The 22,040-nt window shown below is 32.0% G+C and overlaps 3 protein-coding genes across 3 annotated transcripts in view; 2 read left to right on the forward strand and 1 right to left on the reverse strand.

The window, feature by feature from the left end:
* Nucleotides 1–1,856: 1,856 nt before the first annotated feature.
* Nucleotides 1,857–9,490, forward strand: LOC123009572 (mitochondrial-processing peptidase subunit alpha). The gene is made up of 8 exons (XM_044405976.1): nucleotides 1,857–1,999; nucleotides 2,050–2,267; nucleotides 2,322–2,401; nucleotides 2,451–2,729; nucleotides 2,777–3,061; nucleotides 8,401–8,772; nucleotides 8,820–8,952; nucleotides 9,000–9,490. The coding sequence occupies exons 1-8, from the start codon at nucleotides 1,950–1,952 to the stop codon at nucleotides 9,170–9,172; spliced, it is 1,590 nt and encodes a 529-aa protein (XP_044261911.1). The 5' UTR covers nucleotides 1,857–1,949; the 3' UTR covers nucleotides 9,173–9,490.
* LOC123009571 lies at nucleotides 9,276–20,683 on the reverse strand. The gene is made up of 7 exons (XM_044405975.1): nucleotides 18,556–20,683; nucleotides 18,367–18,504; nucleotides 12,967–13,144; nucleotides 10,315–10,491; nucleotides 9,996–10,263; nucleotides 9,646–9,944; nucleotides 9,276–9,592 (listed from the first exon to the last, which is right to left on the reverse strand). The coding sequence occupies exons 1-7, from the start codon at nucleotides 20,600–20,602 to the stop codon at nucleotides 9,394–9,396; spliced, it is 3,306 nt and encodes a 1,101-aa protein (XP_044261910.1). The 5' UTR covers nucleotides 20,603–20,683; the 3' UTR covers nucleotides 9,276–9,393.
* Nucleotides 20,684–21,005: 322 nt separating this feature from the next.
* The window catches only part of LOC123009468 (serine/threonine-protein kinase 11-interacting protein), a 3,772-nt gene continuing 2,737 nt past the window's right edge, over nucleotides 21,006–22,040 (forward strand). Inside the window, exons 1-2 of the mRNA XM_044405812.1 lie at nucleotides 21,006–21,172; nucleotides 21,224–21,897. Of these exons, the coding sequence (XP_044261747.1) occupies nucleotides 21,229–21,897 (669 nt within the window). The 5' untranslated portion in view covers nucleotides 21,006–21,172; nucleotides 21,224–21,228. The remainder of the gene's footprint in view (nucleotides 21,173–21,223; nucleotides 21,898–22,040) is intronic.

Genomic DNA, 22,040 nt, shown 5'->3' on the forward strand with positions numbered 1-22,040 from the left:
TTTGTCTAATGCGAAAATTAATAGATATTACCAAATATATAGTAAAAACGAATAATTTCAGGACCACCACATATTCCAAAAAAAATGAAAAGAGAATACACCTTCAAATTTGAAACTATGAAAAAACATTTATTTCATTTTAACATTTTGGTTTATTATATTACATCGAAACCACAATTATGTATTTCAAATCTTTTCACAATTAATTCTAATTAAACCCTAGAGAAATTCAGAGTTTTCATTAAAAAAACAAGAATGAAGATTAGGCACCAGCCCAATATATGTAACATTTATCATAATTGCAAAAATAATTAATTATTATAAGGTTACGTTTGAGAAACTTGAAATACCTTTAACTCAATTTTTCTAAATGAATTGCCCCAATTTTTTTTCACAAAATTTAGGAGCATTTAATTCTTTCGATCTGTATTAGCATTTCCTATACCTATGTTTAATAGTTTTAAATTATAGTGACTTATTTTGGTATTACGAGAAATTCATAAGCCATTAGCTATCAAGTTATTCAAATTTGGATTAAATTAATTCAATTTATATTTACGAAAGGAATAACACAATTTCAAAAAGAAAAACTTCGTATTTATTCAGTGAGAAATGTTTCCAAACTATGCAGAAACTATTATGCAAAAAAAATTCTTCCATTGTAAAACAAGTCAAGATAACTGGGAAAGCATTAAACTTAGATATAGGAAATGTTGATACAGATCGATGCAGAACTAAATGTCCTTTATTGAGTAAAGAAATTGGGGCATTCTATTTGAAGAAATTGAGTTATGAGTAGGTATCTGAAGTTTCCCAAGCGTAACCTTAAAGTGGGTATTAATTATTTTTGCATCAAATGCACCAAAGAAAAGATCTCTCTTGCTCAAATACGATTTTAAAATAATAAAAAAATATTTTTGAATAAGAAGATGCAAATCCAAAAAATTTCAAAAAAGTCTAAATAACAGGTGTTTATTTAAATTTGGCGTCATAGTTGGCGGTGATATGAGTGTGTTGTGAAGGGACCACAATTTTTAGTACGCCCGGTGAGGTGTCAAATGTCAGATTAATAACTTTCAATACGATGGTTTGTTCACAAACAAACTTTTATGATAGCTTTGACGCCAGATTTAAAAAAAAACACATTTTATTCAATAACGGTTATACTTAGGTATAGAGAAGACTAATGAAAATTCTCGCAAAATCACTTGAGTAATCCAGAAACGCAACGGTATAACCGGAAGTGCCGCCATCTTGAAAATATTTTCATTGAGCAGAATCTAAACGATTATGGCTATAGTCAAAATTTTAGATAAATATAACTGTTAGAACTCCCAAAATTTCTAGTATGGGATTTATCCGGAACAGCCTGTATTTATTGCTATTGCTTTGTTATAATTTTCTAGAGCGGGTGACTCACCCTGTATAGTCATTTTTAATTAAAATTTTTCTTCTTTTTAAAATTGTTTGATTTCTACCTTTTTAAATGGCGCAATTTTTTTAATGAATTTTCAGATGCGATGAGCGGCGTGCGCACATTAAGCTCAAGCCTCGTAAAATTTTGTGAAACACCCTGTATACAAAATTTTAGATAAATATCATTGCTTCATCTCTCAATATTTCTAATGTAGGATTTCGCCGGAATAGAGCCTGTATGTATAGTTAATTACATCCTAGCCTTTCTAACGTAAAAAATTGCAAATTGACTAAATCTGTGGTAATTGATATAAAAAGTGTAAAAAACAAAGTGATATTTAAAAACGAAATATTAATTACTTAAATTGCTTTTTCAAAAAGTGCGGTGTAGGCAACCAACATTTCGCCCGTGCACCGCATTGCCAACCTTAGGTGTAAAAATAAAATTTAATCTGTCAACTGTCAAATTGCAGTCTCATGTCAAAATCATCTAAAATTTAAGCATTTGTAATTCACCCTCAACCTTCAGAGTTATGGCTTTATATAAACAGTTTCAGAGATACATTTTACACACCAAAAACCCGTAAGTTGATTTTTTTTGCAAAAATTTCGCATCTAACCACATGTGTGAAGGTTATGGAGTCCCCAAAGCCCCTTTCCGAAGACTTTTGCGAACAAATCGGGCAAGAAGGTAACAAATTTGCCCCCAATGGACAAACCTGTGGAAAATCTCCCGACCCCCATTTACGCTTCGTTGCAAAAAGAGCACCAGAATACACAAGTGACGACGTTATCAAATGGGCTCAGGGTGGCTTCAGAGAACCGATTTGGGGAGTTTTGCACAGTGGGGGGTAAGTGTGTGTTAATTCGAAACGAGAAATATTAACTTTTGATACATTTTTCAGTTATCATTGACTCAGGTTCAAGGTATGAAGTGGCGTACCCGAGCGGAATATCACATTTTCTAGAAAAGCTAGCCTTTAATGTAATAACTGACAATCTAAATTTCGCTTGTTTTAATTCTACTATTTTAGTCAACTTTGTATTATCCTGACAAGGACGAAATGTTCAACAAACTCGAGAAACACGGCGGGATTTGCGACAGTCAAGCGTCACGTGACACGATGATATACGCCGCATCGGCGTACACAAAGGGCTTAAATGACGTCATTCAACTCCTAGCCGAGGCAGCCTTAAGGCCGCAGATCACTCCCGATGAAGTAGATGACGCTCGACAAGCAATTAATTTTGAACTGGAAACGTTGAATATGAGACCAGAGCAGGAAACACTGCTTATGGATATGATACATGCGGTACGAGTCAATTATTTTACTGAAAAATGCTCGAATTTTAATTTTAGGCCGCCTACAGAGACAATACTTTGGGTCTTCCTAAACTGTGCCCCAAGAAAAACATTAATAAAATCGACAGGGAACTACTTTTCACCTATTTAAGTCAGCATTACACCCCTGAGAGAATGGTAGTGGCGGGAGTTGGGGTGGACCATAATAAATTGTGTGAAGCTGTACAGAAACATTTTGTTGATAAAAAACCCATATGGGAGTCTGATAGGACGTTATTTACGCCGCATAAAAATCTAGGGGTTGATGATAGTATAGCGCAATATACGGGAGGAATAGTTCAGGTATGTATATGACAGAAATTAACTTTGTTGTTGTTTATTAAGAATAACAATCACGAGGTTGGATAAAAAAAAATGGTTAAAAATATTATGATAAATGCTATTTTTGCGTAATATGTTTGAATTATCAAGTTTTTTCGTATAAACATTGATAGGTGTTTATTTTTGGAGGCGTTTTTTACAAATAATTTATTACATCGGGTTGTGCAATTCATGTTACGTTTGAATTCATTCATTTTGTCAGAAAACTTTTAATTTTCGATTAGTTTATTTAATTTTTTTTATTTGTTTGTTCTATAGTTGCAGTTATAGTAGGAAATGGCATTTATGAAGCTTTTCATTTTGAATAAACCTATTTGTATAATCCGGTTAAAATCTACGTAAGTAAAAGTTGTTTGTTCAGGAAATGCTGAAATGATTTTAATCTTCATTTACATAAAATCTGCATTTGTGTGACGAAAAAATGCTCCCATCATATGTGGAACTGTGGTAATAGTCTTTTTCGATTTGTCGAACCTGGTGGTGTCAAAACTATATCTTTTCTATGAAAACATTATTTTTCTTATTGTAGTTAATTTTTATTTTATCTGATTTTATTAGTCAATAAAAAAGTTTCAAACGCCTCAAAATTATATGGATTACTCGATTATATCTTTTGTCTAATTTTGATTTGCTATAAAAAAAATAACAAGTTTATTTACATACAGTTTTTACTTCGAGGTTTGTGGTTTGAGAATTAATTACCTCTATGTCATTTTATTACGTATTAAATTTATTTAACAATACAAATTTTTACCTCCCTCTTCCGAACACTAGTGCGATTAAACCATCTCGGACGATGCGGAGGTGACTCGGCTAACCTTGTCACCTAGTATCGTCTTCGATTATTATAAATCGCTTAATTATTCTCGTGAAAAAAGTGTCTTCATCTAAAAAAAATCATAAAACGGTAAAAATTTGTAATCTATTTTTTTCATTACCTCATGTTACCGATTACTAGCAATGTAAACTTTGGGATAAAATACTCAAAAGGTTCAAAATTCGTTTATGTTGCATTATTTTAATATTTTTTTTGACGCTAATGTGGAGGTTTTATCCACTATCTCAGAAACTATAAACATTCTTAAAAGGCAAGTTGAGTTATTTTGACTTCTTTTGAACTTTAGTATCGCCTCTTAAAATATTTGCACATACCATAAAATCACTCTTTACTACGGTGTAAGATATTTAGGTGATGCAGCGAGCCCTGCAAACGTGTGGCCAAACCGGTCAGGCTCAATTTAGAAAGAGATAGCGTAATCGGGCCATCATTACTATCAATAAATGAAGGAATGGACCGAAAACTTGCAGTTGTATAAATGATAATAGTTATAATTTTTTAATACAAGTTTATACACTGTGTCAATTTTAAAACTTGCAATCGGCAATTTCTCTCATCTGAAAAAGTTATTAATAATCACTCAAAACCGTTTTGGTGGTGGTTCCTAGGGGGAATTAAAATGACACACCTCCACCCATCCTTAAATATAATAAAAAAAATGAAAACTTAACGTCTTCGTTTTTGAATAATTGCGTCACTTACCATGCCATTTTGATTCCCCCTAAAAACCACCGAAACAGTTTTGAGTGATTCTCAACAACTTTTTTAGTTCTAGAGATATTGGCTATAGCAAGTTTTAAAATTGACACCCTGTATGTATAAAAAATACACGTCATATATCTCTGAATTTAAATTCTATAAGAAATATTATCTAAATGATAAAGCTTTGCTTGAACTTTTTTTTTTTATTACATGTGTTTCTGTTGCGAAACGTAAAACAAATACATATTGAATTTTACTTGAAAACAGTTATTATATTAAATAATTAAATAAATTAGTACTTAATTAAAAATAATTCTTTTTAAATAAGGTAATTCTATGAAACGGAATATCGAAGACAAAGATTTTTCAAGAACATAAACACCTACATATTTTGTAGGAGCATAATATTCTAAGGGCCAGTTGCATAATCGAATTTAAAGGAGCATTAAAAAAATGTTGTTTAGAATGTGCTAATTGCTACGGACTCCTTGAGCAAAATTTTACATTCTAAACCAACATTAACTTTAAAGTCCCTTTAATTCGATCATTCGATCATTAAACTGGAGCTAAGTAAAATTTAATTCTAAATTTAAAATTATTAGGAATTGTAAAACTGCCGTAACACACCATCAATTTATCAAAAATTTGTTGTTAATTCAGTTTTTGGACTGTAGTTATTTTTGAATCCAGAGAAAAATTAAATCAGAGAGATCAAATATCTGTATAAAGTTCATTTCACACCTTGCGTCGATTACTACTTTTTTAAATAACGTTACTTTGAACTGAACTTTATTTTATAATTATTGAAATCACATTAATTATTACCATTCGAAATTGAATGTAAGGTAAGACTATAAGGTAAATAAATAAATAGGAGGTAATAAACCTTTATTCTTATTTCAAATTTTTTCAAATAAATTTTGTTTGTTATTCAGTTCAGCTATGTTTGATTCTTCTACTAAAATAAATAAGCAAATTATTATTATTTATTAATAATTTTTAAAAACAGCAATCAAAAAAATCTAAATTTAGAGTTTCTTTTTCAATTCTTTTTGCTTTTCTCCTTCGTTTAACTTGTGGTTCAAATTTAACAATATCCTGGACAACTGGAAAAACAGTACTGCTTCTTCTTCTAATTTTGGCTTTTTGAGATAAAATTTGAGAAAGTTCGGATAAGCTGTTTCAATCTAGAAAAAATATGTTTTATGGTGTTTTTAATATAATAATAATAATTTTAATTAATTTTCTTTAGATTTACCGTATAACATCCAGTATTTATTTCACGAATTACATATGTTTTGCTTTAAAATGTTTTTTACACACATGATCCTTTACAGTGAAAATACAGAATTTTTGGAATTATGCGATTAGGCAACATTTTCCGTAGTAGGTATCGGAAATAAAGATAATTTTTCATTATTTTCAGCATGACCACTTTTAAACTTGGACACACAACATTTTTTTCCCATTTCAAAATGTATAAACATGAATTAGAACAATATAAAAGTGCACCTCAGGTGCACTTTATTAGACGGACTTTCGGAAACGAATGGCCCGCATATGTCATCCTTGTCTAAAAATCGCGTAACCAGTTCGGCCACACTTCAGCCAACGCAGTCCATGCGCTCGCTGCATCACTTAAATATCTTACACCATGCTTTGTACACAGTTTCTTAACAAAACTTGTATTTTGAAACGTCTTGTAAAAAACACTACTAATTGTGTCGCCCTGTTAATAAAATTGTAAAATCTACATTTCAAATTTCCACAGTCGTACGCAGATTCGCACAGTAAATTTTCAGTCTGTTATTAAAAAAGAGAAAATTAAGCACATTGAAACCGAAGAACATATTATAGTACCCAATTTACTGTAACTATTTAATTTGAAACCAATTTTTACCTTCTGCAGCTTATACCTACAGATTGTGACAAATACATAATTTTTAAGCAGTGATAGATTTCGCAAACGTAACAATTACCTACTCTTCCTACCATTTTCTGAAATAGAATTTTTATTTTCTTCAGCTTTAGTATATACCTACCCATTTATTAACTCTTTCAGGTACACACTTTAATGTATTTAAAATACCGTACAGGTACAGCTATTTACTGGATTTTAAAAATAATCATTTTTCAAGTTGTTTTAAAAAATAGGTATTAAAATAGCTCTAACGACAGTTTTTCATCGTCTATGACCAATTATTTTAGATTTCAGATTTTTTTACTTTCTCCGGTAACCTCATTAACTTCATGAACTCCTCATAAAATCTCGTACATTTTTGATAATTTCAAAGCATTCTTCATATGAAGTAGTCATTGTTTATTACTTATTTAGTGACATAATAGGCATTTAAAAAATTAAGAAAATAAAATAGTATTATAATGAACAGAGAAAAATAATAACAAATAATAAAAACAAAAGCAAACTAAATAATACGTACGATAGGTAACAAAAGTTATATTTTTTTGTAATAATATGGTTGAAAGCAGTTTTTCTGTTTGCCTTAACAAAGAGACACTCTACAAGTTACATACTGCCAGTTACTTAGAGACTCTTGTTGCTTGGTGCTACATAATGCAAGTACCAACGAAATAGAAAAAAATTCAGTGCCACCATTTATGACTTTTTCAATTGAGTACAGTGACGGACAGTGAATTTTGTCCAACCAATTTCCATGACAGACTAAAAGTGTAAATTAGTCTTTAGGTTTTTCTAACTTTTTGAGAACTTTGATGAACATTTATCATGTTGACAAAATGCCCGATATTCCTTACATACTTTTTCCCTGTGCTTTGTCTTACATTGCTTGAGGTATAGTACCAATCCATTTTTAGATTGGAAATCCGGTCCAAGATGAATAAGAATTTAATTAAACTTAACAGTGTCAGTTATCATGACAATGAAGCACAGGCTACAGTAAATTTTAGTGAATTCACAGAAATTGAGTGGACGAAATGCACTGTCTGATTAAATTTATAAACAAAGTTCATGTTATTGTTGTAATTTTCCACAACATCAGGACATACCACTCATATCTCAAAAAACTAAGAATAATACGAATTACAGTTAGTAAAAATGCAAAATTTTATCAATGTAATGTTAAGCGAAATTGGTTACCTAAATAGGCTGGAAATGCTCAATGCCGTCACAAAGCCAACTAGTCGAAATAGGAAAGTTTTTGCCTGATAAACCTAAGGATCGAAATTCTAATCCCAATGAAAGAAATTTTTTTTGTTTTGTTTTTTTTTTCCTTTTTGTATTTATAATAATCATCCATTATGTGTATATTCTCAAAAAACAATTCAATTTTTTTTTAAGTTAAAATAAGTATAAAAATGTAGTTATTTCAAATTAATTAATAAATTGTATAGTTTTCATAATAATTTCATTAATTGTAAATAAAAAAATGTGGTAAATTCTACAAGAATAATGTCTGTATTATTAAAAATATTACAATTAATGAGCAAAACTGCTCAAAAATATAAATTAAGGTGAGTTAAAAAGGTGGGTTAAATTTTAACCCACCGTCCCTCAAAGAGTTAAAAAAAAAGTGGATGTCCACTCGATTATGCATTCTTTGTGATAAAAACACCTACATTACAAATCAATACCTGATATTTATCTTGAGTCTAGACTCATGTGGGTCAATGAAATAGAACAAGGTCACAGTGACAGTTTTTATGGCGTTAGAGTTGAATTTCCGTCAGTTGGATTTAAACAGGCGTAATTAGAATTTTTATTGCATTTTTTTTTTCACAGGAAGAATGCGATATTCCCCAATTCGCGTCGGCCGGCTTGCCCGTCCTCTCTCACATAATGGTCGGTCTCGAGGGCTGCTCGCACCAAGACCCCGACTTCATCGCCATCTGCGTCCTTAACATGATGCTAGGGGGCGGTGGGTCGTTCAGCGCCGGTGGTCCCGGCAAAGGCATGTACACCCGCCTCTACACCAACGTATTAAACAGGTACCACTGGATGTACAGCGCCACCGCTTACAACCACGCGTATGCCGACAGCGGCCTTTTATGCATCCATGCGAGTGCACCACCAAACCACGTCAAAGAAATGGTCGAAGTTATCGTCAAAGAGATGGTCAACATGGCGGGGTCGGTCAACGGACAAGAATTGAGGGTATGGCGAGGCACATTTTTGATTTTTTCTACAGTCAAGGGTTGTAGAGAGCAAAGACGCAACTGCAGTCCATGCTGTTGATGAATTTGGAGTCCCGACCGGTGATATTCGAGGATATTGGGCGGCAGGTGTTGGCGACGGGACATAGGAAACGGCCGCAACATTTCATTACTGAGATAGGTAAAGAAATATCGTGTGTTGGTCGGGAATTTAAGGTATTTTTCCAGAAAAAATCACTCGGGATGATATTGTGTCTGTTGCTAAAAGACTGTTAAGTTCACAACCTTCCGTTGCTGCTCGAGGAGACCTACGCCGAATGCCCGCCCTGGAATTCATCCAAGCTGGTCTCGTCAGTGACGGTAAAATACCAAGTGGACGAAAATTATCATTATTTCGTTAAGTACTTTCATAAATTGTCTCGTGTAAATATTTTTCGTTAATTAAGATGGTTAAAACAATAGACTGTTTTATTTTAATTGTTTTATTTAAAAATAACTCATGTTTAGTGTAGCCTAAATGCAACAAAACAAACACACAAATGTTTTACGATTGCTTGTTATTTACAAAATTGTACGTATATTGTATAAGACAAACTTTTTAAATTATATATTTAGTCATCAGTTAAAAACTTCTTTTGACAAACTCTGCGACACTCGAAAATGTCAAAATTTCATCTTTTATTTTCTTCAATTTTGTAATATATTCGTGATGGACCTTAGATTTAGGATTCTTGTAGCGCAAAGCCGAACTAACCGCTTTATCTAAAACGTAATGAAGCCACAAAATGTTAGTATAGGGCTGAAACTGCTGCCACATGTTCCTGTAAAAACCCCAAATTAACTAAAATAAACACAACCAAACACCAAGTCTTACCCATTAGCTTTTTGCATCAACCTGTAAATCTCAAATTGATAGTCACCTTTCGCAACAAACAAATCATTATCGAGACTCAAATCGTTAAAAATAACAACTCCTTCAAACTCAATTCTCGATAATGTAAAATCTATTATTGTTGCTTCAATTCCATTCGTCTCAACTTCGATTTCTTTTCCGTTTAAACGGAAACGCAAAACTTTTGATTTATCGACGGTATTGATCAAGATGTTGCCCCAGTGAAGGTCACGATGTTCGAACTTCAATTCGCTTTCAGCAACGGCCAAGGCACATGCAGTCTACAACAAAACTTTTATCTACTTGTCTACTTCAAAAATCACTAAACTCACCTGTTTAAACATGGCGTATGCTTGCTGGGCGTTATTAAATACATAAGACTCCAATGCTTCGCCGCCATTAGCAAGTTCTAAGATTATGTATTGTTGATGAGGCGGGAACATTTGAGGGGAGTCATTTTCTGAACCCCTTGTCTCGTCATAAAGTTCCCAAAGATCTAGTAAACGTTCAGGGTAACATCCTTGCACGCATTTGATGTTTTGTACTTGTGAAAAACTGGTCGTGGTGTTTTTCTTGTCGTTTCTCAAGCTGCTCAATTCCCTACACAAAGAAAAATGTTACAATCGATTTTTTTTTAATGTGATTTCGTACATTGCAATGACAATTTCTGATAGAATTTCCTCAAATTTCTTCTGCTTTTCGCCATTAACGATGAGGTCGCCTTCTATGGGGATGACTTTCATGACAGAAGTGCCGCCATTTGGATTTCGGTAGAGGAAGACCTCTCCGTAGACGCCTTCCCCGATTTTCTGGCAATGTTGAAGAGCACTGAAAAAACATCATTGTATTTCAGAAATAATCGATAACTTTGCGCAAGCAAAAGCCCAAAATAAATCAAGGTTGAACATGAAATCGTTATTTTTAGAACTAAAGTAAGACAAGAGTTAGAAAATTACTTATATTAGATACAAGGAAGACTTGGATTTATTTTTCATCTTATTGTTATTATTAATAGTTCACTGACATAATGCAAAAGATATTTTTTTGCGCAGTATTTTTAAGATAAGCCTTGATACTCGTATCTAATAGAAGCTTTTGTTTCATTAATGATTGTTAAACAAAAATAGATCCTCAATCTAATAAAAAAAATCGTGGAAAATCATCTAATTTTAGAAATAGTCTACTCCAATTAATCTCTAACACAGATGTAACCTCTGACACAATATCTAAAAGAAAATACATTATAAGTTATCGCTAAAATAGATGTGTAAGTGATTTCTTATTACAATCTTTAATATAACGACACGTGTTGATAAGCACGATTATCTAATTGGACAATTGGAATTTCTCTCGAATGTCACACAATATTTCTTCTAGATCTTAATTATTTTATTTATCAGTTATCGAACCAATATTTGTACGCAACTGAACTAAAAAAATGAATAACCTTTAAGTACACAAATTGCAAATAACTTTGGGTAAAGATAAGGAATTTAAACATTTTCAAGGTGAAATCGAGAATGACTAACATTTGACTTACACAAAATGCTTTTCCGTTTCCCCATTTTAAAGAAATACGTAGAAAAAATTTGCATTACAAATGGCAGTATATTTAATTATTAAAATAATCGCAATTAATTATTCTGTCTTGAAAGTATAAAACTGCGTCAATGAAAACAAAACCTTTTCTAATAAAGGTTGAATTTTTTTTAGCCATAATGTAAAAATTAACGTCACTTCTTTAAAAAAAATTGTTCCACAAATAATGACGTTCTGGAAATCATCCGTTATAAGACACAGAAATGTCTAATCAATCGTAAAATGTTTCAAGGCCATTTTACATTAACTGTTAATACGTAAATTATTTTTTAGGTGTTCTTGAACCGTTATAATAATAAAAAATATGATTGGTCTGAATTAAACCTGTTAGTAATTGTCATTAATTATTTCAGATTTATTTCTAAGAAAATTTGTACCTATTTACTTCTTACAAAATAAGTCTTCATTATTTTCACTTGTTACTAAAATTATTATCCAAATAATTGAGTCGTGGAATATAAAATACATATTATTTTTTTGATATTACGGATATAACTTTTTGCCAACTACTTTGCATTTTTTTAAATATTATTTCTGAAACAGACCTTTCTTTTGTTCGTCATCGACATAACCAATATTTACTTCTCTGATTTGCTGACGTATCAAAAAATTATTCCCAGGATATCTGGAAATATTCTTCACAAAAGAGGAAAACAAAATCTAATCGATATTTTTGAATATCAAAATTTAAATTCCCAAATATGTTTATTTCATATTTAGGTATTTGACCTGTCTGTTTCTAATTAATATTCTTTTTTTTTTGTATTCCTTTATTGACGTCAATTTATTCATTGATAAAATTAGTTTGTTTTGTGTAAATATCTAAATATTAGCACAACAAACAACCAAAAAACTGCCAATTATTACACACGGTATTCCATTAAAAATAAGTTATTAAATTTTCATAAATACGTACAGGTGATTCAAAAGTGTCGGACTAATTCTCGAATGGTCATAAAGACTTTCAGCTAAGTATAAACTGACAATTTCCATATTATCATGTAGACACCTTAGTTTTTTGTGTGTTTTGTGTTTTTGTACACCATAAGACACAAATTGGTGATTTTTTTCAACAGGTATCTGTTGCATTTTTTAAATAAATGTGCAATATGTATTTGTAATTATAACAATATATCAAATTGTGCAATAAAATAGTACTAGAATATTTAAATTAAAATCAATCGCGGCGCAAATTATGAAAAATGCGAACTAGAATTTTGAAATACTATTTCTACGACATTATAAAAATATATAATTTTAAAAATATTTTGTTAAAAAATGTACACAAGACACGTATTGTTCTTAAATCCTTCAAATCCGAATGCTGCAGCTTGGCCCTGATTAAAACAAACACCAAACCAAAACAAAGGAGCTTCGCTTCATTGACCGATTCTTTTTTAATTTTCAACCCAAAAACGTCAAAATCCAAAACTTAATATTGTGCAACATCAAAGTAGGTCTTGACTTTTCGAGATTTTTTTGCGTCGCAAAAATCTCAGTAGGTCATAATCCAGTTACGTCATTAAACTTTCCCAAATCTTTTCCCTCATGGAACTTTTACCAACAATTTTACCACATAAACTTACCTTGGAGCCATACATAAACACAAAATTAATGATTGCGCAATTAGCAAGAATCGAAAGTTTGAATAAAACATGGCAGCAATTAAACCATTTAAAAAGCAGCAAATTATGAGTTTCTTACCTCCGTGGATAGCATTGTTCGAATGGCAAAATGTCCGTTTGTCCGCATCTCCTCAAGACGACGTCTTTAGCAGTGAGAATTTGTAGGTTAGGAGAGAGTGACCCCCTCGTATCTAACGAAAGACTTCGAACGCTATCATCCAAATCGTTGATATACTTCTCTTCCTGTTGCACATAACCTGATAAAGATTCATAGGTGGTAATGCACATGCAATTGCTGGGGACTTCGAAAAGACGCAGCTTCTCCGAACGGTAATGCATCCACCGACTTCGAAACAAACACTCGCGACGATTTACAACAGAAAAAACAAACCGAAATGTTTCACTTAACGAAAAAAATAAAAAAATACAAAGTTTCGTACTCAAACTGCAAAATTTGACTGATTTTTGAGAGAACCACAAACGAACAGCTATCCTAGGAGTCGCACCTCAAGATGACGCCGATCAAAAGTCACGTGGACGCAATACTCGCTCGTGATTGGTCGAAAAGAACGGGAACAAAGGTTATAGACATAAAATTAATATAGATGCCGGTTTCATGGAAGTACGATGATGTGGAAAGTGAGTCATAATATAAGATAAGGAAAATTAACAGGACGACCCCCAATAATTAACTTTGGACTGTTTTCATTATTTTAAAATAACATCATGATAACGAGAGAAGGAGAAAGTTCAGAGAATCTGAAAGTGCAAGAGGAGTCGAATGGAGTGAAATGACATACCCTGACCTTTATTAAATGAAGATGTTATCACAGGTTTACTTATTTTATTTTTAAAGTACAGGGTGCTGCATTTTGTATGTCCGAATAGGGAATCTCCGAAACTAAGAGGTTTAGCCAAAAACGAGTAATACATTCTGGGGCTCATTTTTTGAGAAAATAATATTGGTAAAAACCGCATCTTGCTATCGTCTTTTGTTTTCGACTTACAGACAAAAGTTGACATTTTGGCGAAATCTAAAAAAAATCATATCTTCGTTATTATAGAAGATACGGATTTGAAATAAAGACATTATACAGGCACTTTTTTTACGACGAATTTAATAATGTGGCAAACATTTTTTTTTCAGTTATTAGTTTAGCCGTAATAAAATAAACTTGTATTTTTTTAAATGGGAATCGTAGATAGCTATGTCATTTTTAGAAAGCTTGTTTTTTTCTTATCTAAAAAATATATATTTGTAACAAATTATTACAACACATTTTTAGCAAAAAATTATCTTTGATTTTTGTTCGCAGTTGGCCATGAAAAAATGTTGCATCTTCAACTAAAAGGATTTAAACTATATTTATTCAACCAGTGTCACTAATAAAAGAGTTTTCTAAGTAGTAAGTAACGAAAAAAAATGCAAAATAAATCGTAAATCAACTTATTGGCGAATAATAACATTTCGTTGTTTTTAAACAAGCTAACATTACCATTGTAACTTCTAGTGATACATAGAGTGTTGTAAAAAAAGCCGCTTTAATTCTTCAATAAAATAAATTTTATATGACACAAAAATGACGATATGGCTATTCAAATACCCAAATTCCGTCTATGTGGAACGTTATCATACCTCCATTAGATCATCAAAAAAATGTTTTTTCTAATTGTGTTGACTGCTGACACCTTTGTTTTTCCAATTTTTGGATTTCTTAAAAATATGTAATAATTTGTTCTGAGGCGCTCGCATATTTGTTCAATACTTCTATCGTATCGTATTTTTTAAATTTTTATAATTTTATCTATTTTTTCATCTATTTTACAGTTCACAAAACTCTTATTTATTATTATTTACACATTTGAAGTGAAAGAGTTTTTCCATGGCCAACTATTATCAAACAAAATATGTATTTCAGTTTTTAAGTGTAGTTATAAAAAAATATTCTGTAACAAATATATATTTTTTAAATCAAAAAAATAGGTTTTTCAAAATTGCCATAGCCGCCTATGATTTCCATTTAAAAAAGTTTATCTTAATACGGCTAAACGAATAATTGAAAAAAAATATTAACTACATTATTAAATTCCTCGTAAAAAAGTGCCTGTATAATGTCTTTATTTCAAATCCGTATCTTCTATAATAACGAAGATATGAATTTTTTTAGATTTCGCCAAAATGTCAACTTTTGTCTGTAAGTCGAAAACAAAAGACGATAGCAAGATGCGGTTTTTACCAATATTATTTTCTCAAAAAATGAGCCCCAGAATGTATTACTCGTTTTTGGCTAAACCTCTTAGTTTCGGAGATTCCCTATTCGGACATACAAAATGCAGCACCCTGTACAGTGCGATCAAAAAGTCTATCAAATAGGCGTACTAGTTGGGACGTATGTTGCATAGCAGTTCGTATGTTAAAAATTATTTTATAAAAATTAAAATATTGATCTAAGCAAATACAGTACAACTTCTACAGTCCGGACAGATATCGGCCACCGGCCGTCCGGATTGAAAAGTTTTTTTTAGGCTAATTTATAACGAAAAATCTAATATTTTTATTATGAAACAAATTTATTCAGAAAATAACATGATGTAGGTGCATATACAGGGACATTTTTTATTAATATACATAGCCCATGTATACTTAAAAAAAAACGGCTCAACTTCAATTTTACTATGGCAGTTACGATTAACCGTAAGTCTAGTCATAGACAACTAATATTACAAAGGCTTTAATATCGATAAATAAAAGATAAACTTTTAAAAATAACAATTAAATATTAATTAAAAAAAATTAAAACCCATCTAAACATAAAAAATTTAATAATTAAAGCAATACTGACACTTGGCAAACTTGATACAAAAATATTTTTAAAGCTTGAAATGTTGGTCGCCTACCTATAAAATTGACCCGGTTTTTTTAACTGTATACATAGGGCTATGTATACTAATTAAAAAAAATGTCCCTGTATATGTGTATTTTAAGTTCTCTTAAAAAAATCATTGATTTTTTTTTGGGTAGTTGCATTTAAATTTCAAAAAAACTGTCCGAGAGAATTCTTGGAGAATTAATCATAAGACGACATCCTGTAACAAGAGATTCTCCGAATAACAAAATAAGAAGTAGTAAATGTCTAGAAAACGAATGCTGCAAATTTTATCCGAACTGTAGAGGTAAAAAATCTAAAGTGTCCGAAACATGACAGCCTCCGGACTATTGGAGTGTCCGATCTAGAGTGTGTCCGAATTGTCGAAGTTGTACTGTAATTCCATAAAACGTCTCAAAACATCATAAAATGCGATGTTGTTGGTGTTAATTCATACAAATCCTTAACCACGGTTTCATGGCATAATTTAGATACAAAATTATTTTGACATGACATTTCATCTTTCGCAGAAACGTTCTAAATTTCTACGCTTGCATCATAGAAAGACTTTTTGATCGTCCTGTATAAACAGTATTGATTATTACAATTTTTAAATTAACCCTCTACAAATAACAACAAAAACAAATGTCCTATATAGTATGTCCCCGGATTGATTATACGCCAAAATTGCAAAGGAAAAACATTTTTTGCTTTACCTAAAAAGAGCAAATCTGTAATTAAAACTTCATTATTCTAATTCAGAAAAAAGAAAAGTTTATTTTTCTCTTGATTTTTAAATCACATCACATTGGCGGTTTAATTTTTTTTGACAATGATGTCACTTGGACAAATGAGTTTACGCAAGTTAAATAACAAAAACGTTTGTGAAAAACATAATTTTATTAAATGGCAATTCTAAAAAAAGGGTTTAAAATAATAAAATACAAAGTCATACAAATTCAGTCAAGAACTATCATTATTTAATTAATAAATTAATTGTCAAAGTGACATATAGTTGTCAAATAAATATAATCGCCAATGTGATAGTATTTAAAGAGCAGAGAAAAATTATTCTAGGTCCAAAATCAAGAGAAAAATGAATTTTTCTTTCTTCTGAGTTAGTATAATGAAGTTTTAATTACAGATTTGCTGGTTTCAGATAAAGCAAACAATGTTTTTCCTTTGCAGTTTTGACGTAAAATCAAAGAGAATTTTTTTTCGTTTTGTAAACTCAATTCGGGGACATACTGTAGAAATGATAAAAGAATTAAACAACAAAAGAATTACAGTTACAGAAGTTATTTTCTTCGTCGTTTAAATCTAAATCAAAGTATGTCGGACAATAACCCAATGTTTTTTTACTTGTTGAGATAATAATTATCCTCTTTTTTATTAAAACAAAAGTAAATAAAAATAAACATGTAAATCTGATGCAAACAGACATTGCCACTTAAAAAAATTTACAATCTAACTGTCAATCATACCATTAAGTTTTAAAAATGTCAAACCGACTTGTTGGTATAATATTCTTTTATCAATCTAAATATCAAATGTCCAAGTTTACATTTTGTAAAAAATTGCAAAATTACATTTTCGCTTTTTTTGACGTTGATTTAAGTTTCAGAAACTATAGATATTTTTTGAAAACACAAAAAATTCTCGATTTAAATTTTCATTTTTTGGGGTTCAGCCCTGTTTGTTAAATTAAAGACTAGAGGAAATAAGGAAGCTCTATCCTAAATTGTAACTCTGTTTAGTGTTGTTTGTGGCAAATATTTTATTGGCAAAATTTTTGAACCTTCAGTAAATAATTATAAAAAAACATATACAAGATCATTAGTATCATTAAGTGGACTTAAAAAAATGTCAAATGTCAAAAAATAAAAGTAAAATTTTTTTGACAGAGAATTTTTTAAACATTTTTTCAGCACTCTGGGAAACTCACAATTACTCCTTTTAAAGAAGGTGCGCGAATTTCCGGACACTGTATACACTGTATTACAACTACACTTTTTTGAAATGAAAAATTCATGTTGTATAGGTATTCAAAAATCTGTTACAACTCTATCAATAAATTTAAAGACAAGCAAAATGTATTTTTGTTTTTTGTAACAGAACAAACTAAGACTTTATACATATTTACACTTTTTCCCACAAATACAAAGCCTTTGTAAAAAAGGTTTTCTAGTAGGTTGCCATTTTAATACTTTCTTTATAGCACTTTGTCATTCAATTAATTTTTTCAAAAAATAAATAATTTAAGCAAAAAACGATTGGTTCCATAGTTTTTATGTAAATGTATGTATATGTATGTAAATCTATTTCAGCAATTCGTGTGATATATTTCTCATTAACATTTAATGTATTTAACTGATTAACTCTTTTTATGATGTTTGTACTTGAAATATTACCACAAGCAATGTCATTTCCTTCCAATACCCCATTCGTAAAATACATAAATATGTATACATATTTAAGGTCGGATCCAAATCAGCAATTATTTTTTATAAAACTACACAAGATTCAAATCGATTTCAATATGTCCGCAGATATAAATTTACAGATTCCTGTACAAAATTTTGAAAAACGACCAATTAGATCAATAAACCTACCCAAACTCCTCCTCCTGGCGTAATTCTCCAAAATGGAATCACCAAACGATTTCCTCGCCGCAGGTACAATCACAGAACATCTTCCAGGCGTACTCGGTTCAATTTTAGTCCGAAACAGACATTTGAAACAGCCACAATCTGCAAAAACAATGCCAACTACTCACATGCATAACTGCTTGCATAACTAACCAGGCTGACAAACCTCCGAAATACGCTCGTTCACAATCACTGAACTTCTTCTAAGCAGCGATAGGGATCTCCTATACGACTTTCCAGCATTTAATTTAATCGATTTTGGTTTTCGAAACGTTACACCTACAGAAACTTTCGGTGACGGATTATTCGAATTACCAATCGATGATTCGATTATATCTGACAATCGTGACGATCTTACTTGTTTCGGTGAATTCGAATAGGAGTGGTCATGCCATACGTCTTGACATGTTTTCAGCATTTCCGGGGAAATGGATTTGCCTCGAGGAGGCAGAGTAACACTGCTCAGAATTATGATCTTTGAAGGATTAGGAGTCGATTTTCGTGAAGTTACACTTCCATTTCTTAACACTGATTTTGGAACGTCTGACTTACGTTCAATTTTTATTCCTTTTGTGTCTGAGAGAACACTGTCGTCTCTTAATGTTATAGCACTAACTTCAGGTACTTGAATCCTAGAGAAATAATGTTGGGTGAAATCATCAAAATCTTTTAAATTGACTGTTAAACTGCGTTTCTTTGGTAACTCTACTTCTTTTTCTTCTTCGAGATCATCATTTATTTTACTAGGTGATGAGAAATCAAACGATGTACTATTGCAAGACACTTCTTTTTCATTAACTGTTTCCCCAAATTGTTTGCTGCGAGTTCTTGTAGATACAGAATTGTTACTTTTGGACAAATCTTTACTTTTTCGTTTTGAAACCTTGGTCAATTGAGGTGTTTTTTTCGGGGATGTTTTTAGTGATAAAACTTTACGTTTGGACCTCAGTGTCATCCAGCGAGGTGTTGAAGGTTCCGACTTTTTCGAGAGCCTTTTTAGAGGAGTGCTTGGCCTTTTTGATGTTCTCCTCAACTGAGGAGAGGAATCCACTTTAGACTTTCTTTGCGCAATCCTGGCCGAAATCCTTGATAATCTTTTGGGGGTTTTGGCTGTACTTTGGACTGTCCTTGTCGGCCTTTTTCCCAATGATTTTTTTGTTACACTCCTGGTGGTCCTCCTAGGAGGGGTTTCGGAAATTTTTGATTGACTTTGAGTCCAATTAACTAAATCCTGGTCTAAATCCTTTATCCTACTTTTAGTAATATTCCACTCCTGGCTCGAACTCGACTGTTCTTCCTCAGTGAATCCTTTGAAATCAAAACTATCATTGCAATTCCTCTTGCTTTTAGACCTCGTTAAAATATCTGATGCTTTTAAATAGACCTTCGGCTGGCAGGTGAGTTTCCAATCTTGGCAAAAACTTGCAGATTTTCGTTTGTTGCGCAAAACAGCCCCTTTTGGGGTGTCCAATTTTGGAAACTCTTCATCCCATTTACTGATCTCCTCGATGGATTTCTTCCACAATTTGGACGAGTCTGATTTTGTGATGGGTGAAATGGGGTCAGCGATGATTTTCCGCACTGAAGCTGTGACACATGGAGTGCTTGAATGCACGGTTTGTTTTTCACGAAATGTGTCTGAAAAAAGCCGGCGATTACAATTAGACACCTCATTTTCCCTAATTTGCGGTAATTTGATGTAACTTAAAGATGAAAAGTCCATTTTGCTTTGATTTTCCTTCTCAATGGATAAACTACTAGTGACTGGTTTGTCCAAAGTCGAGTTTCTCTTAGGGGGCTCCGGGGCCTCTGTTATGACAACTTTGGGGCGTTTACGTTGTCGTGTAATCATTACTGGTGAGTGAATACACACGCTTACGTGAGTGGAAGCTTCACTTTCTGATGATTGGATTTTGACAAAGTTTGCAACTTTAACTTCGTTGTAAACTTTTCCCTTCACGAGTTTGTCAAAAGTGTTATTAGGAGAAACTTTTAACGATTCATCAGTGAGATATTCCTGCATCCGTGGGGGCAATTCCTTCAGTTTTAAGGTGGCTTTCTTCTTTCGACATTTTAGCCTTTTTGTCAAATTTTCGGCAAGGAGGGCGTTAAAAGCCTTCGCGGACTCGGAATGTTGGCTTCGTGTCCGTTTCTCATACGTCTTTATTGGCTTGTGTGACGGCATTTTATCATTTTTCATTAAAATTGAAAAATAAACATTTCACTTCTTCTGACAGGCGTCACCACTACCAACTGAGGCTTTTAATTTTTATAACGTCTACGCCAACAAAAATAAAAAATTCAACTTTAACCGAAAATAACAATATTAGCAAAATTCTAACTTATTTCGAATAAATAGAATATAAATAAATAAAATAACAAACACGATAAGAGATTTGTCAAAAAGCGTAAAGACAAGGCCGAAAATTACAGCGGACCAGCTAAACACTACTTAACGTCATATAAATTTTATTAGTTAACAATTATGCGTTATAGTAACATAACAGTAACAAAAATGTACCACGCGCAATATATTTTATTAACAACTGAAAGAAATTTTGTGTTATTGAAAAAAAAATTACGCAAAAATTTTTGGTTTTTGACAAGAAATTTTTTGACAGGTGCCAAGTGTCAAAACAAATAAGGTTATAATTAATTTGATAAGAAATGCCCCCGAAGGTGGAAGATTTCCACATTGCGGTGATAAAAAACGCTAAAAGTATCAATTTTCGTGCTCTTTGGGATTTGTTTCACATCTGAACACAAACATGTGAGTTAAGTCTTTACTATTGTAAGTTTATTTAAGAAATGGAAATTTTAGGCAATATGGAGGGCAACCAGATATGTATTCTCGCAGCACAAATCCATGGCTCAGTCCATAACAAGTCCAACATCCTCACATTGTCGACAAGAACGTTAGATACCATATTGTCATCGTTTGAACTACTTGAGGAGCAGTCAACCACTTTCCATGTCAAGCAACCCCAGAATTTCAAGGCTGAACTCCTACGAGACTTGCAATACCTTTCCAACTATATTCAAGAAACCAAAACCTTGAAACTGTACATTGACAGCTATGATGACACCCCTGAAATCAACATCACAAAATTCCGAAAACTCATCTCTTTAGAATTGTCCAAAGTAGACGTTAATACAGTAATAGGACTTCAACTGTTACGTTCACAATTACAAAAACTAATCTGCCAGAAAACCCAAAATAGTTTAAGTGATATTTTAATAAACTGTGGGGGCGATAAGAGTCGGGCTTCTTGTTGGAATGAACTAAAAGAAGCCAGTTTTATCAGTAATAACATTGCAGAGTTGGATTTAAGCCTTGAGTGTGCCCCATGGCTTCACACACTTGATCTGAGCCATAATGAGATTACCAATTTTGAAGCTTTGAGCTGTCTTGTCAATTTAAAATACTTAAATTTGGCTTACAACAAGTTGGAAGGTGTATCGGCACTCAGGGGACAGATTTGCAACCGTTTACAGGTAAATATCGGCCCCAGTAGCCCCAAAAGTTCGATTTCAAATTCAACACTTAACAAGCACTGCCACCAACCTATTTTTTTTTATAACAAAATTTGTATAAAAAAACATTTTATTCACTAATTAGCAGGGCCGTAACCAGGATT

Source organism: Tribolium madens, unplaced genomic scaffold, assembly GCF_015345945.1.
Source record: "Tribolium madens isolate multiple individuals breed KSU strain unplaced genomic scaffold, Tmad_KSU_1.1 Scaffold_7;HRSCAF=85;Tcas5.2_LG10, whole genome shotgun sequence".
In the NCBI taxonomy this organism is placed as follows: Eukaryota; Metazoa; Arthropoda; class Insecta; order Coleoptera; family Tenebrionidae; genus Tribolium; species Tribolium madens.

Coding starts and splice junctions, on each gene's coding strand:
- LOC123009572 (XM_044405976.1), top strand. CDS start 1,950: ATGGCTTTATATAAACAGTTTCAGAGATACATTTTACACACCAAAAAC. Junction 2,000..2,049: donor ATTTTACACACCAAAAACCC/GTAAGTTGATTT, acceptor ACATGTGTGAAG/GTTATGGAGTCCCCAAAGCC. Junction 8,953..8,999: donor ACATTTCATTACTGAGATAG/GTAAAGAAATAT, acceptor GTATTTTTCCAG/AAAAAATCACTCGGGATGAT.
- LOC123009571 (XM_044405975.1), bottom strand. CDS start 20,602: ATGAAAAATGATAAAATGCCGTCACACAAGCCAATAAAGACGTATGAG. Junction 18,505..18,555: donor TTCGGAGGTTTGTCAGCCTG/GTTAGTTATGCA, acceptor TTGTTTTTGCAG/ATTGTGGCTGTTTCAAATGT. Junction 9,593..9,645: donor TTGATGCAAAAAGCTAATGG/GTAAGACTTGGT, acceptor GGGTTTTTACAG/GAACATGTGGCAGCAGTTTC.